This window comes from Pygocentrus nattereri, chromosome 19 (assembly GCF_015220715.1).
Source record: "Pygocentrus nattereri isolate fPygNat1 chromosome 19, fPygNat1.pri, whole genome shotgun sequence".
Lineage (NCBI taxonomy): Eukaryota > Metazoa > Chordata > Actinopteri > Characiformes > Serrasalmidae > Pygocentrus > Pygocentrus nattereri.
Window position 1 is genome coordinate 28,325,599 of NC_051229.1, and position 20,013 is coordinate 28,345,611.

Consider the following 20,013-nt stretch of genomic DNA (forward strand, 5'->3'; position numbering starts at 1 on the left):
ATCTATCTGTCTGTCTGTCTGTCTGTCTGTCTATCTATTTATCTGTCTGTCTATCTGTCTGTCTGTCTGTCTATCTATTTATCTGTCTGTCTGTCTGTCTGTCTATCTATTTATCTGTCTATCTATCTATCTATCTATCTATCTATCTATCTATCTGTCTGTCTGTCTGTCTGTCTGTCTGTCTGTCTGTCTGTCTGTCTGTCTGTCTATCTATCTATCTATCTATCTATCTATCTATCTATCTATCTATCTATCTATCTATCTATCTATCTATTCTGGGTAATGCATCCTATTTCAGCCTTTGCCATCACCATTAGGATGACACAACCCAGTACCAGCGCTGAGTGTCCAGGTAAGGCTCAGCAGGATGTAGTCTGAGGTGGAATAACATCACAGCAGCTTTTCTCCGCTGGGCCAATGAGCTGCCTCGCTTTGCCACAGCTCGCGGCTGTAATGTACAGGAGTTAAAGGCTGCCTCGCTCATACGGGTCTAAGCCTGCAGGTCTGAGCATCGAGAGCCAAACTCCACCGCTCTCTGCCAGTGGGCTGCACGAGAGGGTCGAGACTGCACCTGTTTCTGTCTGCACCACTTTCACTGGATCGCAGCTAGAAAAAAAAAAAAAATCAGCAGAAGCGCGAGGAGGTACAAATCTATTAGGTGCTTGGACCCCTAAGATTTCCACCGGCTCCGGAGAAACTAGAACGCAATGCTGCTGCTGAGGAGGATCGCACTCGCATCTCTGCTCTGCCTCTTTCTCACGTCCTGTGGATTGGCCTGTGGTCCGGGCAGGGGTTATGGGAAGCGCAGGCACCCCAAGAAGCTCACGCCGCTCGCTTACAAGCAGTTTATTCCGAACGTGGCTGAGAAGACTCTCGGCGCGAGCGGCAAATACGAGGGCAAAATCACGAGGGACTCCGAGAGGTTTAAGGAGCTCACACCCAACTACAACCCTGATATCATCTTCAAGGATGAGGAGAACACGAACGCGGACAGGCTGATGACACAGGTACGGAGCGGCAAATGCGCAAATGCGCAAAAGCGCGGTCGGTAGCAGGCGCACAGGGACCCCGGGCGCAGAGGAAGTTTGATATTTTTAAATAACGTCACTTATTTGTATCTCTTTGTGCCCATAGAACCTAAATGCACGCACTAGTCGGGCTACACGTGTACACTATACGTCCAAAAGTTTGTGGACAACCCAGTCTTATTAGTGAGCTCAGCTGCATTGAGGTGCTAGATCTCCATAGACAAGCCTTGACGCATGAGCCTAAGGTCACCATGTCCAATGCCAAGCATGGGCTAGAGGGGCATACAGCCCCCCCCCCCCCCCAGAACGGGAACATCTGTGTTCTTTGTAGTGATGGAGCTGCTATACCTTCAGGTTGAGTCGGAGTGATCCAGAACTGACCATCCAACAACGGTACCTGACCTCACTAGTGCTCAATCAAATTCTCACAGCAATGTTCCAACATCTGGAGCCTTCCCAGAAGAGTGGAGGCTGTTACTGCAGCAGAGAAGAGAGGAACTCTCCTTAAACGCTGTTGATTTTGAAAGAAACATTGGATAAAGCAGGTGTCCACAAACTTTTGGCCACATTGTGTATATAAATTACATATGCAAATATTAATTTTTTTGCTAAGTGACATTCGTTTCAGCTTTACATGTACATCTCTTTCTAGGCCAATATACACGCTTGTGAATCTGTGCCAGCTACTGACATAAACTTAAGCCCTGTACAATCCCGCCCTTTTGCGCTTCGCAATAGCGTATTGCGCAATCTGCGTGGTATTGAACAACATATGCGCCGACTTTAATTCCACGCTCTGTTTGAATGAGTCTTGTTTGCTGAGCCTGCTTTCTTTGCCCAATCTGGGTCAGGAGTGATCAGTGCAGCTGATGTTGCGCGTCTATTATTGGCCATTACGCCAATGATACTCCAATTATGCCTCAGATGTTTTACTCGGCCTCTTTAATGGAAGTGGTGGGGAGGAGGTGGGGATTCGTGCCTAGACTCTTCTAGTAAACACCAGCCTGATCATTTCTGCCCTGCTGCATCTCTCGTTCTGGACTGAACTGCAATGTCAGGGGTGCTTCTTTATGCCAAACCCTTCTTTAGTCTAGGCTTAGACTTGCGCAGAGTCGGGAAAACTGCAACTAATGTTTCTAGGGCTGGTTTCCCAGACGGGGATTAAGCCTAGTCGTGGGCTACGTTCTCCTTGCAATGGAATATGTCTGTTCAGAATGCCTTGTCCAGGGATGGGCTTAATCGCTGCCCGGGAAACTGACCTCATATGCTTAGCCACACATAAACACCTCCTGTCTGAGCCGTTAAGTTTGTTGGATGTTGTTGTGTAAACAGATTTAAAAGCCATTCGATGACAGTATATATATCGCTGTTGTCGGAACAAAACCTTCACAAAACTTTACAGGAAAAGAAAAAAAAAACACAACTGTACTTCTATTGTATGTCAATGGAACCAGAGTTTTTTGGGCCGTTTCTTTTGATCCATTTGTCATGAAGTTTACATGTAATGTGAAGAGTAACAGGCATTTTCACTGAAAAATGGTAAACATGGACAAACAAGGTTTTATTCCAACTCTGTAGAATATATAATATAACTTATTTCCATTTAGAGATGAACATATCCAAAGAAAACCTCATATCTCCAAAAAGGAGAAGAAAAAAACCAACTGTACTTCCGCTGAAAGTCAATGGAACAAGAATTTTTTCCAAGTCATTTTAGGTCATTTCCTTTAGTCCATTGATCATGAAGCGTGCCTACAGTGTAAAGAGCTACAGACATTTTAAAAACTGAAAAACAGCAAAAGTGGAGATACGAGGTTTTCCTCCGCTAGCAGTGATGTTATATATAACATATAATAATGTGTGTTAGGAAAAAAAGACGTACATCCGGCTTCAGGAGGAGTGAGTGAGATGACAAACGTGCAAGAATGCAGGTGAATATTTACCTGTCAAATAACCTGAGGTAGGACTTAATGGGGTTTAAAGTGTGTGTGTGTGTGTGTATGTTGTTCTAGACGAGAAAAAAGTATAATAACACTCGTCACGATAAATCTTCTGATAAAACTGCTGCTTTAATTAAAGCAGAAGGCAAAACGTCCTGTGCTGTGGTCTTGCTGTTAAAACTGATGATGGCCACTGTGCAAACTGAGGCTTCACGCAGACCTTCAGCTCTGCTCAACTGCCCCAGCCTCTTGGTCAGTGTGTTTGGAGTGTGCAGTTAGAGCAGAACATCTCAGTATACAGAGAACACGTGGAGCTGAGGAGGGTGGAGGAGTTTATACTGAAGCTAGATTGATGCTCCTTTTATTAAACCACTGTACGTCTGATGTCTGACTCGGATTCAACACCTCAGCTGTACCTGAGAGTAATATTAGAGCGTTGAAGGAGATTAAACGGCAGAATGTGCAGTTCAGGGGTTTAAATCAGGAGCAGGACTGAGTGACATGGCAACATTCAATACAGATACATGACGGCTGCTGATAGAGAAACACAGCTCCGTGTTTTATTCAGGTGACAAACACCTTTTCTTTCTCTCTGTCTCTCTCTCTCGCTCTCTCTCCTCTCACTGTCTCTCTCTCTTTCTCTCTGTCTCTCTCTCTTTCTGTCTCTCTCCTCTCTCTGTCTCTCTCTCTTTCTCTCTCTCTCTCTCTCTTTCTCTCCCTGTCTGTCTCTCTCTCTCCTCTCTCTTTTGCTGTCTGTCTCTCTCTCTCTCTCTTTCTCTCCCTGTCTGTCTCTCTTTCTCTCTCTCTCTCTCCTCTCTCTGTCCCTCTTTCTTTCTCTCTCCTCTCTCTTTCTCTTCCTGTCTGTCTCTCTTTCTGTCTCTCCCTCTCTCTTTCTCTATCTTTCCCTCTTTCTCTCTCCATTTATTATATCTGTCTCTTTGTTTTCCTAAAATATATCTTGTTCCTCTTTTTCCCTCTTCTTTACCCTTTGCTTTCTTTTTTATCTCTCTATCTATCAGCGCTGTAAGGATAAGCTGAATTCGCTGGCGATCTCGGTGATGAATCAGTGGCCGGGGGTGAAGCTGCGTGTGACGGAGGGATGGGATGAAGATGGAAATCACCTGGAGGAGTCGCTGCATTACGAGGGCCGCGCGGTGGACATCACCACATCTGACCGCGACAAGAGCAAATACGGCATGCTGTCCAGACTGGCCGTGGAGGCGGGGTTCGACTGGGTTTACTACGAGTCCAAAGCACATATACACTGTTCTGTTAAAGCAGGTGGGCGTCACACGCGTCTTCATTTCAACCTGCATCAAAGCACATTCAACACATTCCCAGCAGCCTACATTCTTCTTCTGTGCTGGTTTTAACTTGTAGTCATCTTATTTTAGTATAAGGCTTCTCATAGCGTTTGAGCATTTCTGTTACTGCACCTGTAAGACTGATATATGTAAACGCCCTCTGTTTTGATTGGCTGCTTTGAATGGTCTTACATTACAGTTAACACGTCCTCTACAGAGAACACACTTAGAGTGACACTATATATTTGGGGATTTAGAGACCCCTCTAGTGGAAATGTGGGAAAACTTCTGTCTTCTAAGGATGTGAGTTAGCTACTACTGCCATCATATCTTTATCAGTACGAGGAGTCGCGCCTTAATTTTGTGTGATGTTAACGCGTAAGGGCGAATGACATGGGCTGAAAAAACTCCCGTCCTGGCACCTCTGACTTTTAGATATTTTTTCAGGCTTTACAGGGCAACTTGAAGGCTCATCATATTTTATAGTGCCCTTGTTGCTCCATACGCAGTGATGCTACGGTTTTTAGTTTTAACAAAAAAATTACACAGAGCTCCTTTAAATAACACATTTTTCTGCGAATTTTAGTGTAAATTTAGTGCAAAATTTAACATACTGGAGAAAAAAAGGCCAAAGTTTATAAACATGAAGTATTACAAATATGTTCAATTCAGCAAATAAACAGTATCTGTGCATTACAGTTCGCTATGATCTATATAATGATCTGTATCACTGTTTCTCAACTCTGGTCTTGGCGACAAACTGCCCTGTACTTTTTAGTATTTTCTTTGCTCCCTACACAGCTGATCCAACGTATCCCAGTTACAGCCCAGTATTGAGTTAAAGTGGGTGTGTAAAAGCAAGAAAAGCTCTAAAAATGTGCACAGCATTGGGCCTCCGGTACCAGCGTTGAGAAACACTGATCTACACAGCAGTTTTTCACTGTTCATGCGAGGCAAGTTAACCAGCCTACTAACTACTATGTTAGCTGCTTGGCTAAATGCAGCAGCACACATGAGTCGCAACACCGCCTTCAGCCACGCCAGATACCTATGTTTTTACAACTACAGCACTATGCAGTTACATGGCGTAACTGTCTTTACCGTGGTGTATTCACTGTTATGGTTTAGTGAGTTAGTTAGCTTTGCTAGCTGTGACAAAATTGAGGATTCTTTGTTCTCCAGTCTTGGTCAAACTTATTCTGCAAATGTCTAGCGTGACTGTGGCTTTAAAATATTGACCTGAATGGACGGGGCTAACCTGCCACACCCCGGTCAAATGACATGTTTTGCTGATTTTTTTAAGTGAAAATAATCTGAAACAGGGAAAAATAAGAAGCTGTTTTTAAACGTGCACAATTTCTTTATTTGCTATAAAATGTGCTAGAAATTTTGCATACCCTACATGTTATGTATAGTTTTTTTTTTTAACCATTTGGTAAACTCAGTTGATAAACAATAGATAATAACGTCATTTGACCAGGGACACCTGAAAGAAATGTTGTGACATCACAAAGACAGTCATCTCAAAACGGGCTGTTTTTGCAGTTTAGTTTTATATATATATATATATATATATATGGCCTTGGAAGTACTTTTTTGAAAGTTTAATAGTACATCAAACTCTCATTTTTGAAAAACAAGGTGATAAATTATTAATGGTATGTGCTCTTTAAGATTTCCGCACCTTTTATAATCCCACTATTGACTTTACACAGAGAAAATCCCCAGTGCTGAATACATTCTTAGGATGTTTCATTTGGGCCCAGCTGGATTTGAATGAACCCTTAGAAGTCTAGTTAGAAGTCTAGTAAAAGTCTAGATTTATTGTGTTGCTATAATCAACGTTCGGTATGGGCAGGTTTGAGTCTGCATTTCTGACAAAAATCTAAACAATGGCTTCTCTTCCCTGCCAAGCAAGACTCGACATAATGATAACTCTCCAACAAATTCAAATCATAATAAATATCTGCTCTAATTACAAAGACGTGGGTTGGAAGTGTAGAGTCAGCATTTCTCTGCTTGTTTCAGTGAGCTACATGTGAGAACAGCAGTACTGGGGTACTGAGCGGCGGCTGAATTAATCTAGCTGCATCCAGGATTACGGGATTTTGGGTGTGAAAAGCTGCTTCTCAATCCACAAACATCTGATACGCAACTCAGGTCTCCACCTACAATGCAAATGTGCAGAGTTTTGGCACCGTGTAAGGTGCGTTTGCACTGTGTGTGTGTGTGAATTTGCATGTAGGAGTTGCTACACCTGAGCAAACACACACACAAGCACCTAAATAAATGGGCTGAGTGTCTGAGTAGCCCGAGAGCCGATTATAATGACAATACAACTCCACTGTTCAATTAGCAACTCCGGGTTTAGGAACAGACGAAAACGTGCATTTACATTTCAACTACGTTTGACTGGGAGATGTATTGTCTGTGTTTATACCTTATATACCGTTATGCTGTCATAATGTGATATGTCTATACAGCTTTAGTGATATATCAGATAAATAATGAGCATTATATTCCTGACAAGTAGTCCTATGTAAAATGTTCACACCCCAGGTCAAATGACACGATTGATTTATTAACACATCAATTACAAGGAACAAATTAATGATGGCATTTCTATTTATTTGCTAAGTTTATTATATAAAATAAAATAAAAATTGTACTATAACTTTTGCACAGATCTTATTCCCCCCCCCAACATGTCAAAATCAGCACATAAACACAATAGTGTGTTCTCTGTAAGGGATGTATATTTATTTTAACTTAGAAAATCAACATAACATGTCAGGTGCGCACAAGTCCCTGTTGCCAAGTAGTTTGTCTTTGGCTTTTAATTCTATTTTACGTTCCTCACATTTGAGGGCCTGAAAGTTCATCGCACTACACTTCCGTTCCAAAGTTGGGAATCTAGGTTTTCAATTTGGTTGCAGGTGAATGAACGATCTGTTTTCAGTGGATTGTAGGCAGCTAAAAAATAAAAGTGAAAAGCTGTTGGGTGACAGAATGATAATGATGTGCAAGACAATAATACTGTTAATTAAGCTATAATAAAAAAATCTATCTAGAATTCATCATATTTCAAAAGTGGAAATCTCAAGGCTTGACAAAAACTATTATAAGCAGGTAATTAGCATTTACACTATATTAACGTCATCTTAAATCTAATCCTAACTATAACCTCAACCCAAAACCTAAATTTAAAACTAAACTTACCCTAGTGCTGACCTTAATCCTAACTTCAACCTCAGCCCAAAACCTTAGCCTAACTCTGTCTTAATTCTAAGCCTAACTATAACCTCAACCTAAAACCTAAATTTAAACCTAAACTTACCCTAGTGCTGACCTTAATCCTAACTTCAACCTCAGCCCAAAACCTTAGCCTAACTCTCAGTCTTAATTCCAAACCTAACTATAACCTCAACGGAAACCTAAATTTAACCCTAAACTGGCCCTAGTCCTGACGTTAATCCTAACTTCAACCTCAGCCCAAAACCTTAGCCTAACTCTCAGTCTTAATTCTAAGCCTAACTATAACCTCAACCCAAAACCTAAACTTATCCCTGGTCTTAATTCTAACTTAACGCTGCTCACCATCCAAGTGTTTGACTAGAGATCTTGGTAATCTGTAGGGATAATCTATAGGGTAATCTATTGAAATATTTAATAAAATATCCTTTATCAATTAGTTTGTAAAATTTATTCACATTGTATAATATTATGGGGTATTAATTAACAAAAAAATAACACGGAAATCTGGACTTTAGAACAGTAGACAATAAATAAAACAAAACATTATAATATAAAACAGTCCAATCCAGCATAGAGTAGCAGCTCTTAGGAAGCAAAGGGGTCGTTAACTTCATTAATGCTAATTTAAATATGATTAACTTGGAAAACGAATCGTGATGTTATTTTATTAATCAAGCTCAACACTACATTCAATAATGCAGCCAATGCCAGCACATTATTGACTTAAGCCTTTGATGGAGGTTACTTGTTGAGAGATTAATTATGGTTTTACACCCGTGTAGATTCGCTGTAATCTGGATTAAATCGATCATCTTATTAATGTTCTCTATTTGCTAACTGTCAAGACTTGAACGGATATAAACAGATCGACTGCAGGTTAGTGTTCAGATGTTAAGGATGGGCTCTGCCAATGGGGATTCACTTTCAGACTGGATTAAATCAGATCATCCTAGCCATATCCTCTACTGACTGGTTTATTGGATTTGGATTAAGTCTAGTCTTTGAGTAAACTTTATTGCCAATAGTGGTTCAACACTGGAAATCCCTAATCGGTCCTGGTCTTGGCTTCATCTACAGCCTGGCGTTTGAATGCGTAGGGTGGGCTGCACAAAAAAATGGATTATGTCTTATTCTGGATTAAATCTGGTTAATACAGTCAAATCACCAAGGACATTTCACTTTATTCCAAAAATCCAACCAACACACTGTATGTCCAAAAGTTTGTAGACACTTGAAAGTGAGCTTGCTGCAGTAACAGCCTTGAGTCTTTACACTAGATGTTGGAAGATTGCTGTGAGGATTTGTCAGCCAACACTGGGCATAAGCGCTGGGCATAATGACCTTCTGACTTCATTCCATAGGCAATACTTTTCTATGGAGATTATACAAGCGTGTAAAAGTGACTGAAGTCACTAATAAGAAAGGATGGATACTTTAGGCCATATAGGGAATCCGGAGACACTAAAGATGGATCATCCAAACATCTGTTCACTCCTAATCTGGATTCTGTGAAAGCCTATTTCTACACTTGAAAAAGACTTACATATTTAATCACAATAACAAGAAAGTTTCACACACTTATGACTTAGTATCTCATTATTGACGTGCTGTACTAGTAATAACATTACCTTTTATTTATGACTATGTATCTCATCATTTTGACTTCCTATCTCATAATAACGAGACTATCAGAATGATAACTTGTCATACTAATGAGATTCTGTAATTATGACTTCTCAAATGTATGACTTGCGATCTCATAATAGATATTCTCTCCTAATTATAATTTTGACTTAGTATCTCAAAATTAGCATCTCATAATCATGACTTAGCACCTCAAATATAACTTAGTATCTCATAATAATAATTTAGCATCTCATAATTATGGCCTAATATCTCACTTTTTTAACTTGTATCTCATTAATATGATTTACTATCTCATAATAATGACTTCTGATAATTAAGGCCTAAAATCTCATTAACATGACAGTATCTCATAATTATGGCCTAATATCTCATTACTATGACTTAATATCTCATAATAATGATTTAGCATCTCATAATTATAGCCTAATATCTCATTATCAGGTCTTACTACCTCATAATTATGACTTAGTATCACATCATTATGTCCTAGGATCTCATTATTATAATGTAGTATCTCATAATTATGGCCTTGTATCTCATTAATATGACTCTCTCATAATAATGACTTAGCATCTGATAATGATGGCCTAATATCTCAGTATCATGACTTAGTATCTCGTAATTATGGCCTAATATCTCATTATCATGATTGTGTCTCATAATAGTCTAGTATCTCATTATTATGACTTAATCTCATAGTAATGACTTAGCGTCTCATAATTATAGCCTAATATCTCAGTATCATGACTGTGGCTCATTATTATGACTTACTATCTCATAGTAATAACTTAGCATCTCATAATTATAGCCTAATATCTCATTATCATGATTGTGTCTCATTATTCTGACTTACTATCTCATAGTAATAACAGCATCTCATAATTATAGCCTAATATCTCATTATCATGATTGTGTCTCATTATTATGACTTACTATCTCATAGTAATAACAGCATCTCATTATTATAGCCTAATATCTCATTATCATGATCGTGTCTCATCATTATGACTTACTATCTCATAGTAATAACTTAGCATCTCATAATTATAGCCTAATATCTCATTATAATGATTGTGTCTCATCATTATGACTTACTATCTCATAGTAATAACAGCATCTCATTATTATAGCCTAATATCTCATTATCATGATTGTGTCTCATCATTATGACTTACTATCTCATGGTAATAACTTAGCATCTCATAATTATAGCCTAATATCTCATTATCATGATTGTGTCTCATCATTATAACTTACTATCTCATAGTAATAACTTAGCATCTCATAATTATAGCCTAATATCTCATTATCATGATTGTGTCTCATCATTATGACTTACTATCTCCTAGTGATAACTTAGCATCTCATAATTATAGCTTAATATCTCATTATCATGATTGTGTCTCATCATTATGACTTACTATCTCATAGTAATAACTTAGCATCTCATAATTATAGCCTAATATCTCATTATCATGACTTAGTATCTTGAAATTATGGCCTAATATCTCATAATGAGTGTCTCATAATAGTAGTCTAGTATCTTATTATCATGATTTAGTATCTCGTAATAATGACTTAGTGTCTCATTATCATGATTTAGTATCTCATAGTGAACTGTCTCCTCATTATAAGACAGTAATTCATTATTTTCATAACTTTTTTTTCAACTGGACGCCACGCGCTTCCACAGGATGGATCTGGTGTTTCCTGATGGTCCTGATGATCTAACACGCCTTGATGTTTTTATCTCCGTTAGAAAACTCGGTGGCCGTGAAGTCCGGCGGATGTTTCCCGGGCTCCGCGACGGTGCAGCTGGAGGACGGCAGGACGAAGCTCGTGCGTGATCTGCGCGAGGGCGACCGCGTGCTGGCGGCGGACGAGCAGGGGCGCGCGGCGTTCAGCGACTTCATCATGTTCATGGACAGAGAGCCGCGCGCGCGGAGGCAGTTCATCGTCATCGAGACGGCGGCGCCCGCGAGGCGGCTCACGCTCACCGCCGCGCACCTCGTGCTCGTGCGCAACGGAAACTCCTCCGGCTCCTCTCCACTGATGTCCGCGAGGTTCGCGAGCAGCGTGCGTCCCGGGCACGAGGTGTTCGTGTCCGAGGAGAAAGAGCAAGAGGACGGGCGTCTGCGGGGTGCGCGCGTGACCCGCGTGCGCACCGTGGAGCTGGAGCGCGAGGGCGCGTACGCGCCGGTGACTGCGCACGGCACGGTAGTGGTGGACCGCGTGCTGGCCTCGTGCTACGCGGCCGTGGAGCAGCACCGCTGGGCGCACTGGGCGCTCGCGCCCGCCAGACTTAGCCACGCGCTGGCGGCATGGATGCGGCCGTACTGGCAGCGCGCGGCAAAAAACACCACCGTGACAGAAGAGGAGGGGCGCGAGCGCGGGATGCACTGGTACGCACGCGCGCTGCTGCGAGTGGGCACGTGGCTCCTGCACCGAGACTCATTTCACCCGCTCGGGCTCGCAGACACAGAGACCAGCGCGAGCTGAGAGAGACACGCGATCACACGCACCCCCTCCCCCACACGCGCTCTTAACGAGAGGCCTTAACGCGTTCCGTTCCGTTATTTATTTGGAGTTGGAGGGTTTTTGGTTTATTTGTTTCTATTTTATTTATTTGTGTGATTTATTTTGTCTTTTCTTTCTTCAGTCGTTCCTTTGTCCGGGGAAACGCGGACGCGGACTCCTGAATAACACACTCACGCGCTAAATTATATTTTTATACACAGATTTGTATATTAGAGTTTTCTGTGACGGATCTAAAGAGGCCCACCTGTTTGTGTGGGTCAGTGATATGGACCTGAATTCACTGGACTGAAGAAGGTGCGAACGAGCTGCTAAAAGTGTGTGTAAGTGTGTGTGTGTGTGCGTGTGTGTGTGTGTAGGGTTGGGATGTAATGGAACAAACACATTAGTATTGGGAATACTATTCAGAACATAAAAATCAATACAAAATAATCTATATTCAGTACTAATTACATTCTGTAAAGGCAGCATTCAGGAAAGAGTTCATGAGAATATTTTAGAATATTTACCCACTAAATAAAACATCAATGCTTGTTTATAAACTATTTTATAATAATGTGATGATCGTTATTAATCTCAGTGTTACTGAGCTCTGCTAAAGCCTGAGTAGACTGATAAATCAATGTGATCGGTTATTAATCTCAGTGTTACTGAGCTCTGCTAAAGCCTGAGTAGACTGATAAATCAATGTGATGATCAGTTATTAATCTCAGCGTTACTGAGCTCTGCTAAAGCCTGAGTAGACTGATAAATCAATGTGATGATTAGTTATTAATCTCAGTGTTACTGAGCTCTGCTAAAGCCTGAGTAGACTGATAAATCAATGTGATGATCAGTTATTAATCTCAGTGTTACTGAGCTCTGCTAAAGCCTGAGTAGACTGATAAATCAATGTGATCGGTTATTAATCTGTGTCACTGAGCTCTGCTAAAGCCTGAGTAGACTGATAAATCAATGTGATGATCAGTTATTAATCTCAGTGTTACTGAGCTCTGCTAAAGCCTGAGTAGACTGATAAATCAATGTCATGATCAGTTATTAATCTCAGTGTTACTGAGCTCTGCTAAAGCCTGAGTAGACTGATAAATCAATGTGATCGATTATTAATCTCAGCATTACTGAGCTCTGCTAAAGCCTGAGTAGACTGATAAATCAATGTGATCTGTTATTAATCTCAGCGTTACTGAGCTCTGCTAAAGCCTGAGTAGACTGATAAATCAATGTGATCGGTTATTAATCTCAGCGTTACTGAGCTCTGTTAAAGCCTGAGTAGACTGATAAATCAATGTGATCGGTTATTAATCTCAGCGTTAAAAAGTTTCTCACCAATTTCTTTAGACGATTTTTTAAAGATACAGAATTTATGAAAACTATTAGAATAATTACATGAAGAAAACTGCCAAACAGTAACAGTGATAGTGTGAAATAAGTAAAAGTTTTTTCCCATCTGCCTTACCAAGATGTACTTTCTCTATATTGTAACAGAAATCTCTACTGAAGACATTTAGGGCAGTGTACTCAGTATTCAGCCACCACTACTTTTTGCCCAACCCTTCACGTGTGAATGCGTGTGTTTACAGCAGTAGTGTGTTATTTCGTTTCACCTGTACACTCACTGAGAACAGATACGAAAATAAAGTAATAAAGAGAGGTTTCTTCTTATTTTTAAAAGCCAATGCAATTAATAACCACCAACAGCAACAGTAATTACAATGTACAGGAGATAAAGGCTGTGCAACAATGAGTCCTGCAGTAGATCTCTGAGGTCACGTCTCATTTAGCAGTCACAGATATACCCATATAGGGAACTAGGAACTAGGGAGAATGAATGGTGTTCAATGGGTAACAAAACTGTTCCAAAGCTGATCGTATTTACAAACCTAATCCCAAATAAGCTGGGGCAGTAGGAAAAATGCAAATAAAAACTGAAAGCAGTGTTTTGTAAATCTACTTGGACCTGTATTTAAGCAAAAACAGGACAAAGACAGCACAGTTAATATTTTACTTTTACATTTTTACATATTCTCATTCTGAAAATAATGTCAAATACATTCCAAAAAAAGCTATAATATTGGCAATTTAAGATTAGGAACACTGAAGTGTTCAAAAATATCTTAAACATGTGATGCAATCATGCTTGAGTATAACAGGATTATCGAGGAAAGGCCTAGACCAGAGGTCACTAATAGGGTCTGAGTCTAGACCTAGATGTTGTCCTATGTGGACCTGGACCTATAACTGATAAACTATGGACAATTATTTAATATCGACAGGGTGGCCCTATTTCAATTGGTGTAACATTTCTAGTTGTTACGGTAGCTTTAGCGGCACAGACCAAGTGCAGGCACTGTAAGTATCATGTGACGCTACTCGGTGAATCAGATCTGTGCATTATGATGAGCATGGGGACTTGAATGAGTGATGCACATACAGGGGAGGGACGAGGTGAAAAACAGCAGTCAGAGAAGAACATGAGCCAGATAACTTTACACTGTGTGCTCTAAAAAGAAAAAAACTAGCAATAAATATTGTTGAAATATTACTGAATTGTATTTGACATTCAGTTGTTGACTGTATAAGATGTTGATATTGATATTGATATTCCTACTCGGCTACTTCAGTAAACAGTACATGGCACTGAATCATGATGCAAGTTAGACATTATGATGTTCCGGACGTTTGGTTGAGCAAATTTTCTTTAACAGGACCTTACTGAATTTTAAATACCCCTGGCCTAGACCTTCATGAGTAAAGCTGGGTCAAGACTCACCACTTTGCAAATTTGCATCGTCAAATCAAAAACAGTGAAAAAACAGCATTTCCCACCCAGGGATTTTAGTTATTTCACCATCTACAGTGCATAATATCAAAAGATTTTGGCAACCCAAAGAAATATCTGCACAAAAAGAGCAAGGCTGAAAACCACATACGAGTGCCTAAGAAATTCGATAACTAAGACAACACTGCATTAAAAACTGGCATGTTCGTGTGATGGATATGACACATGGGCTCATAAATACTTTGACAAACCTTTGTCAGTAAATATCGTTCCTCACTGCATCCATAAATGCAAGTTAAGACTGTATGATGCAGTGGAAGCTATAAGTCAACAGCGTCCTGAAACGCCGCCAATGTCTCTGGGCTTAAGCTTGTCTTAAATGGACTCATGCACAGGGCAAACCTGAACTGTGGTCTGATGAGTCAACCTTTCAGACTGTTTATGCAAATAATATACCTCATGTTCTCTGTGCCAAAGAATAAAGGATCATTCAGATTGTTACCAGCGTAAAGTTTAAAAGCCAGTAATGGTACTGTGGGGAGTAATGGGTACTTCTGTGAAAGCACTGTTAAGGGTGAACATAGTTTGTAGAAACTTATGCTGCCTTTTAGATGCCGTCTTTTTCAGGGACACCCACACTTATTTCAATATGACAACACCTAGCCACATTCTGCACATTACAAAAGCATGATGGCGTAATCAGAGAGCAGGTGGTTTCAAAACTTGTTTAATGGGTGCTTTCAGTCCCTGATTAATGAATGTTGTTAAAAGGAAAGTTGATGTAACACACTGGTAAATATGAATGTCCCAACATTTTTGAAACATGTTGAGTGCACATTTACAAAAACAATGAAGTTCATATGATAAAATGTTACATATTATAGTTTTAATAATTAACCAATTATGTGTCTTTTTATTAGCATTTCAGATAACATGTTTGTATATTGTCACACAGATTGCTACTGAATCTTCAGAATTATAAAGTCGTTTAGTGGTCTACTGAACAAGCCTGTAATTTTTACAAACAAATATTGTAAATATTGGTAGATACATGCAACAAGCAAGCCAACACTCTTGGACAACGAAGTAATGTTGTTTGAAAATATTGCGGTATTGAACTTCGACTTGTAAGGCTGTCTTTACAGTGAAACCTTGATGCAACTTCAGTTGCTTGAAACCTACATGAAATTGCATTATGCAACTTTACATTATGCAACTCGAGTACACTTTAGCACTTGAGTTACATAATGTAAAGTGTGCTGCAACTAATTTGAAACTCAGCCACATTTGCAACCGTCTAAACTTTGTCAAACAAGTATCATGAAACAGCCAATCAATATCACAATCACATCAACTCCTTAAACGACATACATTCAAACTTATTTCAATAGATAAAAAAAGAACTTAAAAACAAACAAAGATGGTTTATTTGACGGTTGAAAAAGAATGCCCCAACCCTCCTCCGACTCATGGTCAGTAGTTTTTGTCAGTTTCTGAGTCATGACAAGCATTAGTTTCTCAAAAGCAATGTTTCTACAATCAGCTGCTAATGACTAGGTGATAAAAATGAAAAATATATGAATTGCACCTCACAAGAATAATAGTGTATTAAAAATATAGGCTGCTAATTAAAAGCATAAAGGGAATGACAATGTGCTGCATGCAAATTACCGTCAAGTTGCATGGACATTATGTTGTAGGCGAATCACAACATGCAACTAGTTGCATGAAAGCTTTACCGTGTAATGACAGCCTTACTCTGAATTTCTGACCTCCAACTAGGAAAAATCTAAGAATGCACCCCCTCAACTGGAAATACCTACTCAGAAAGTCGGGACAGGGTCCTCAACTTGATACCACAGTCAACTGTAATGAAGTAGGACTTCTTTCATTTCAAATGAGGCCTGCTTTATTGGACATGACGACACAGTAGCTGGTTAAATCTCCAACAGTTATCTGGCCAGCCTGTTGCTAACAATACTCACTTCCACTGACGCGCCTGTTTTTCACTCCTTTTGTAGCTTTACCACATAATTGCATAGTCTGCTATTAAACCTACACACTCCTACATGCCAGCAGCAGCTACTCAAGACTACTAAAGCCAAAACTAGTTGACCACCACATTTAACAAAGCTTACCGGCTTGCGTGGCGTATTTTGGTGAAGGTGCCAGTTGGGGGCTTTGACCCCAAGTTTCTTACTTGGGCATATCCGAATGACAAAATGGCAACACATTCTCAGTGATCTATGACCAAGTCTATGAATTACCCAGAACAAAAAGGGTTAAAAATGACAAAAATGCTTTGAGGTCATGTTATCATCATACTGTAGCCATATTTTGAAGGCTAGATTATGATGTAAGCATCTGCTTAAATTTAGTGACCAAATGCTGTTAGTTTATTATTTGTTTATATGTTTTAGACTTATTGTCCTATTTCTCTAGGCTACATTTCATTCTTATTATAAGAGCAGCTCATTTTATGGACAACAGACTAGCAAACTGTAGCTCAGAAATGAACTGCTGTCCTGTAATTATGTCTCAAATCAATTAACAGCAATCATCAATTAATTACAAATACATTGCTATATCTAATACTGGTATAATAACGCCATCTGGTGGCTGCAGTAGAGCAGAACAGGTGCCAAGACACTCCACAAGATTAATACTGATTAAGATTACATCTTAATATTAATTTAGACGTCATTAGGTACTACTTTTCTACCTTGAATCAACAATAAAATGAACTTTTTAAATCATTTTAGTTGTGGAATTAGTTTGTACATTTGCTTACTATTTAATAAAAACACAGAGCACTGAGAAATTGAGTAAGGTTGAAAAAGAAAGGTTGAGTCATCCCACTGTCTAAAGGGGGAAAAAACGCAGCCTAATTTAAAAAGACTATAATGAAGCCAAAATTTGTAAAGTCATAAACAATAAGAAGAGATAAAAGATCCATCTCGAACAGAAAAATGATGTTTCATGTTCTTTAGACAAATTTATTCAAACTTATAAACTATGAATCTGCTTCTCTTGGCAGTTGGGCAGAGACATGATGGGGATCACTGCACCGATGCATCATTTGGTTGAACTATCACTTTAAGTAGGTCTGTGCTGCCCAAAAGACACAAATGGTTTAGCCATTATAAAGTTTATTCAGTCCCACTTTATTTAGATAGTCCTCTATATTAGGGCCAGATGACACAGATACTGAATTGAATCATATTGTCCAAAAATCTATTGATTTCGGGTGAAGAAATTAGCATCAGTACAGTTAATGAACACATCATATGCTCAAAAGTTAGTAGACACCAGCTCATCAAACGTTTCTGCTGAAATGAAGGGGATTAATAGGGAGTTTGTCTCCCCTTTACAGCCTCCTGGCAAAGCTTTAAAACCAGATGCTGGAACATTGCTTTAAGGATCTGAATACATTCAGTCACAAGAACATGAGCAATAGATGTTGGATGATTGGTGTTCGACCATAAACCCCACTCCAGCTCATCCCATAGATAGTGGATGGATCTCCATCACAACAGAGAATGCGGTTCCATTGCTCCACAGCCCAATGCTGGGAGGCTTTATAGCCTCTAGCTGACATTTGGCATCGGTCAAAATATGACCCTAGGCTTGTGTGGCTGCTCCACGGCATTTAATACCACTGGCAATGCTTTTCTACGGAGATTACACAAGCTCGGTTAATAATGGGTACAAAGAGTAGCTGAATACACTGGTCAGAAGGGGTCTCTGGATACTTTTGGACATATCAACGAACGTTAAATGTAAGGTGAGCATCTACAAGGCATGAGCAGCTCTTGAATGGCGTGCGTATGATGAATGATGGTGACCTGTGAGGCATCAGTGGGTCTAGTGTCAGTAAAGACACACATACTCTGCACATTCAGCAGCAGACATCAGTCAGACTGCTGTGACGATTGATGCAGACAGGCTGGAATAAACACTCCAGCCCAGCTTTCTCCCTCTCTCAACGGTTCTACTCAAACATGACCCCAAGTTGGAGGGGTCTGGGCTCAAATTGCTTAATGAGAAGAGCAAGTAACGTGGCTTTAAAGCGCTGTTGCGACAGGGATTGAAATTCCACTCAGGCTGTTGCTTTTGAGGGCTGGCTTGGTGTTGACTCTGCGCGGTTCAGACTTGCTGGAGGAGGACAAAAGCAGACGGAGGGATGGTGTTGACCTAAAGGTTGCCGTGCAGGCACAAAGAAACATTCCAAAGAAGAAAATAAACCAGCCTTCCTAATCCCCTCGCCCAGTACACAGTCCACTCTGGGTAAATGTTGACGTTCTGCAAACACGAGGCATCAGGGGGTCTCGGAAAATATTTCAGTATTAGATGTCTGCTGCCAGGACGAGCAAAGAAAAAGCACAATGGATGAATCAGCCATGCTGTGTGTAACAGCCAGTGAACCTTTCTCTGGTCTAAATGATCCAAGGAGGAAGGTATTCGCTGTTGGGGAAGCTGCAACAGGGTGGTAGTTAAGGAAAAATATGAATAAAAAACAATAAAACAAGAATACGTTTATTTAAACCTGCTGGATAGACAGACAGATCCAGATACAGACAGATAAATAGATATATAGCAACAAACCTATTTTCCCTCGACACCTTCACAGCCGCCACAGAGACCCATTAATATCATCAATTACATCATGAGCTCAATTTACTGAGCACTGATTGGTCAAACCAGGAGCTGCTTTTTAACTACATATAATACTGGGCTTCCTCGAGGAGAGGCTTGGAGATAAACCAACACAACAAACACACTCACATCCAGAAAATCACTAGTTATTATTTATATGATTTATATATAATCATTATTAATTAATATTCTATAAATTTTGTTTACTCAAATATTAACACTTTTCTCAGCAAATAAACACAAACTACACAAATAAATAGATTTTGAAAACATGTCTTGGGTGCCTAAGACTTTCGCACAGTAATGTATGTATATAAATATAGAATCACTGGCCACTTTATTAGGTACAATTTCTTGTTAACACAAATAGGTAATCAGCCAATCACACGGCTGCAACTCACTGCATTTAGGGATGTAGAGGTGGTCAAGACAACTTGCTGAAGTGCAGACCGAGCATCAGAACGGGGAAGAAAGGGGATTTAAGGGACAACCATCTCTAGGGTTTACAGAGAACGGTCCGAAAAAGAGGAAATATCCAGTGGGCGGTCAGTTGTGTGGATGAAAATGCCTTGTTGATGTGAGAGGTCAGAGGAGAATGGGCAGACTGGTTCCAGATGAAATACACACACACACACACACACACACACACATATATATACACATATATACACACATGAGAGAGAGAGAGAGAGAGAGAGAGAGAGAGAGAGAGAGAGAGAGAGAGAGAGAGAGAGAGAGAGAGAGAGAGAGAGAGACAGACAGAGAGACAGAAAAAAACCTTTGGATAGATAGAAAGATATGGACAGACAGGTAAATACACAAACACACAGACAGACAGATATGGACAGACAAACACCATAAGTGTGTAA

At 40.0% G+C, this 20,013-nt stretch overlaps 1 protein-coding gene across 1 annotated transcript; it reads left to right on the top strand.

Annotated features, from left to right (window-relative positions):
- The first annotated feature begins 676 nt into the window (after positions 1-676).
- shhb (sonic hedgehog signaling molecule b) lies at positions 677-12,327 on the top strand. The gene is made up of 3 exons (XM_017711716.2): positions 677-1,007; positions 3,988-4,249; positions 10,934-12,327. Exons 1-3 carry the CDS (start codon positions 708-710, stop codon positions 11,671-11,673), a joined length of 1,302 nt encoding a protein of 433 aa, XP_017567205.1. The 5' UTR covers positions 677-707; the 3' UTR covers positions 11,674-12,327.
- The last annotated feature ends 7,686 nt before the right edge of the window (positions 12,328-20,013 follow it).

What these genes read in the sequence shown, in the direction of transcription:
- shhb (XM_017711716.2), top strand. Translation starts at nt 708, where the DNA reads ATGCTGCTGCTGAGGAGGATCGCACTCGCATCTCTGCTCTGCCTCTTT. An exon ending in CGGACAGGCTGATGACACAG is followed by an intron (nt 1,008 to 3,987) that starts GTACGGAGCGGC and finishes TCTATCTATCAG; the next exon opens with CGCTGTAAGGATAAGCTGAA. An exon ending in ACACTGTTCTGTTAAAGCAG is followed by an intron (nt 4,250 to 10,933) that starts GTGGGCGTCACA and finishes TATCTCCGTTAG; the next exon opens with AAAACTCGGTGGCCGTGAAG.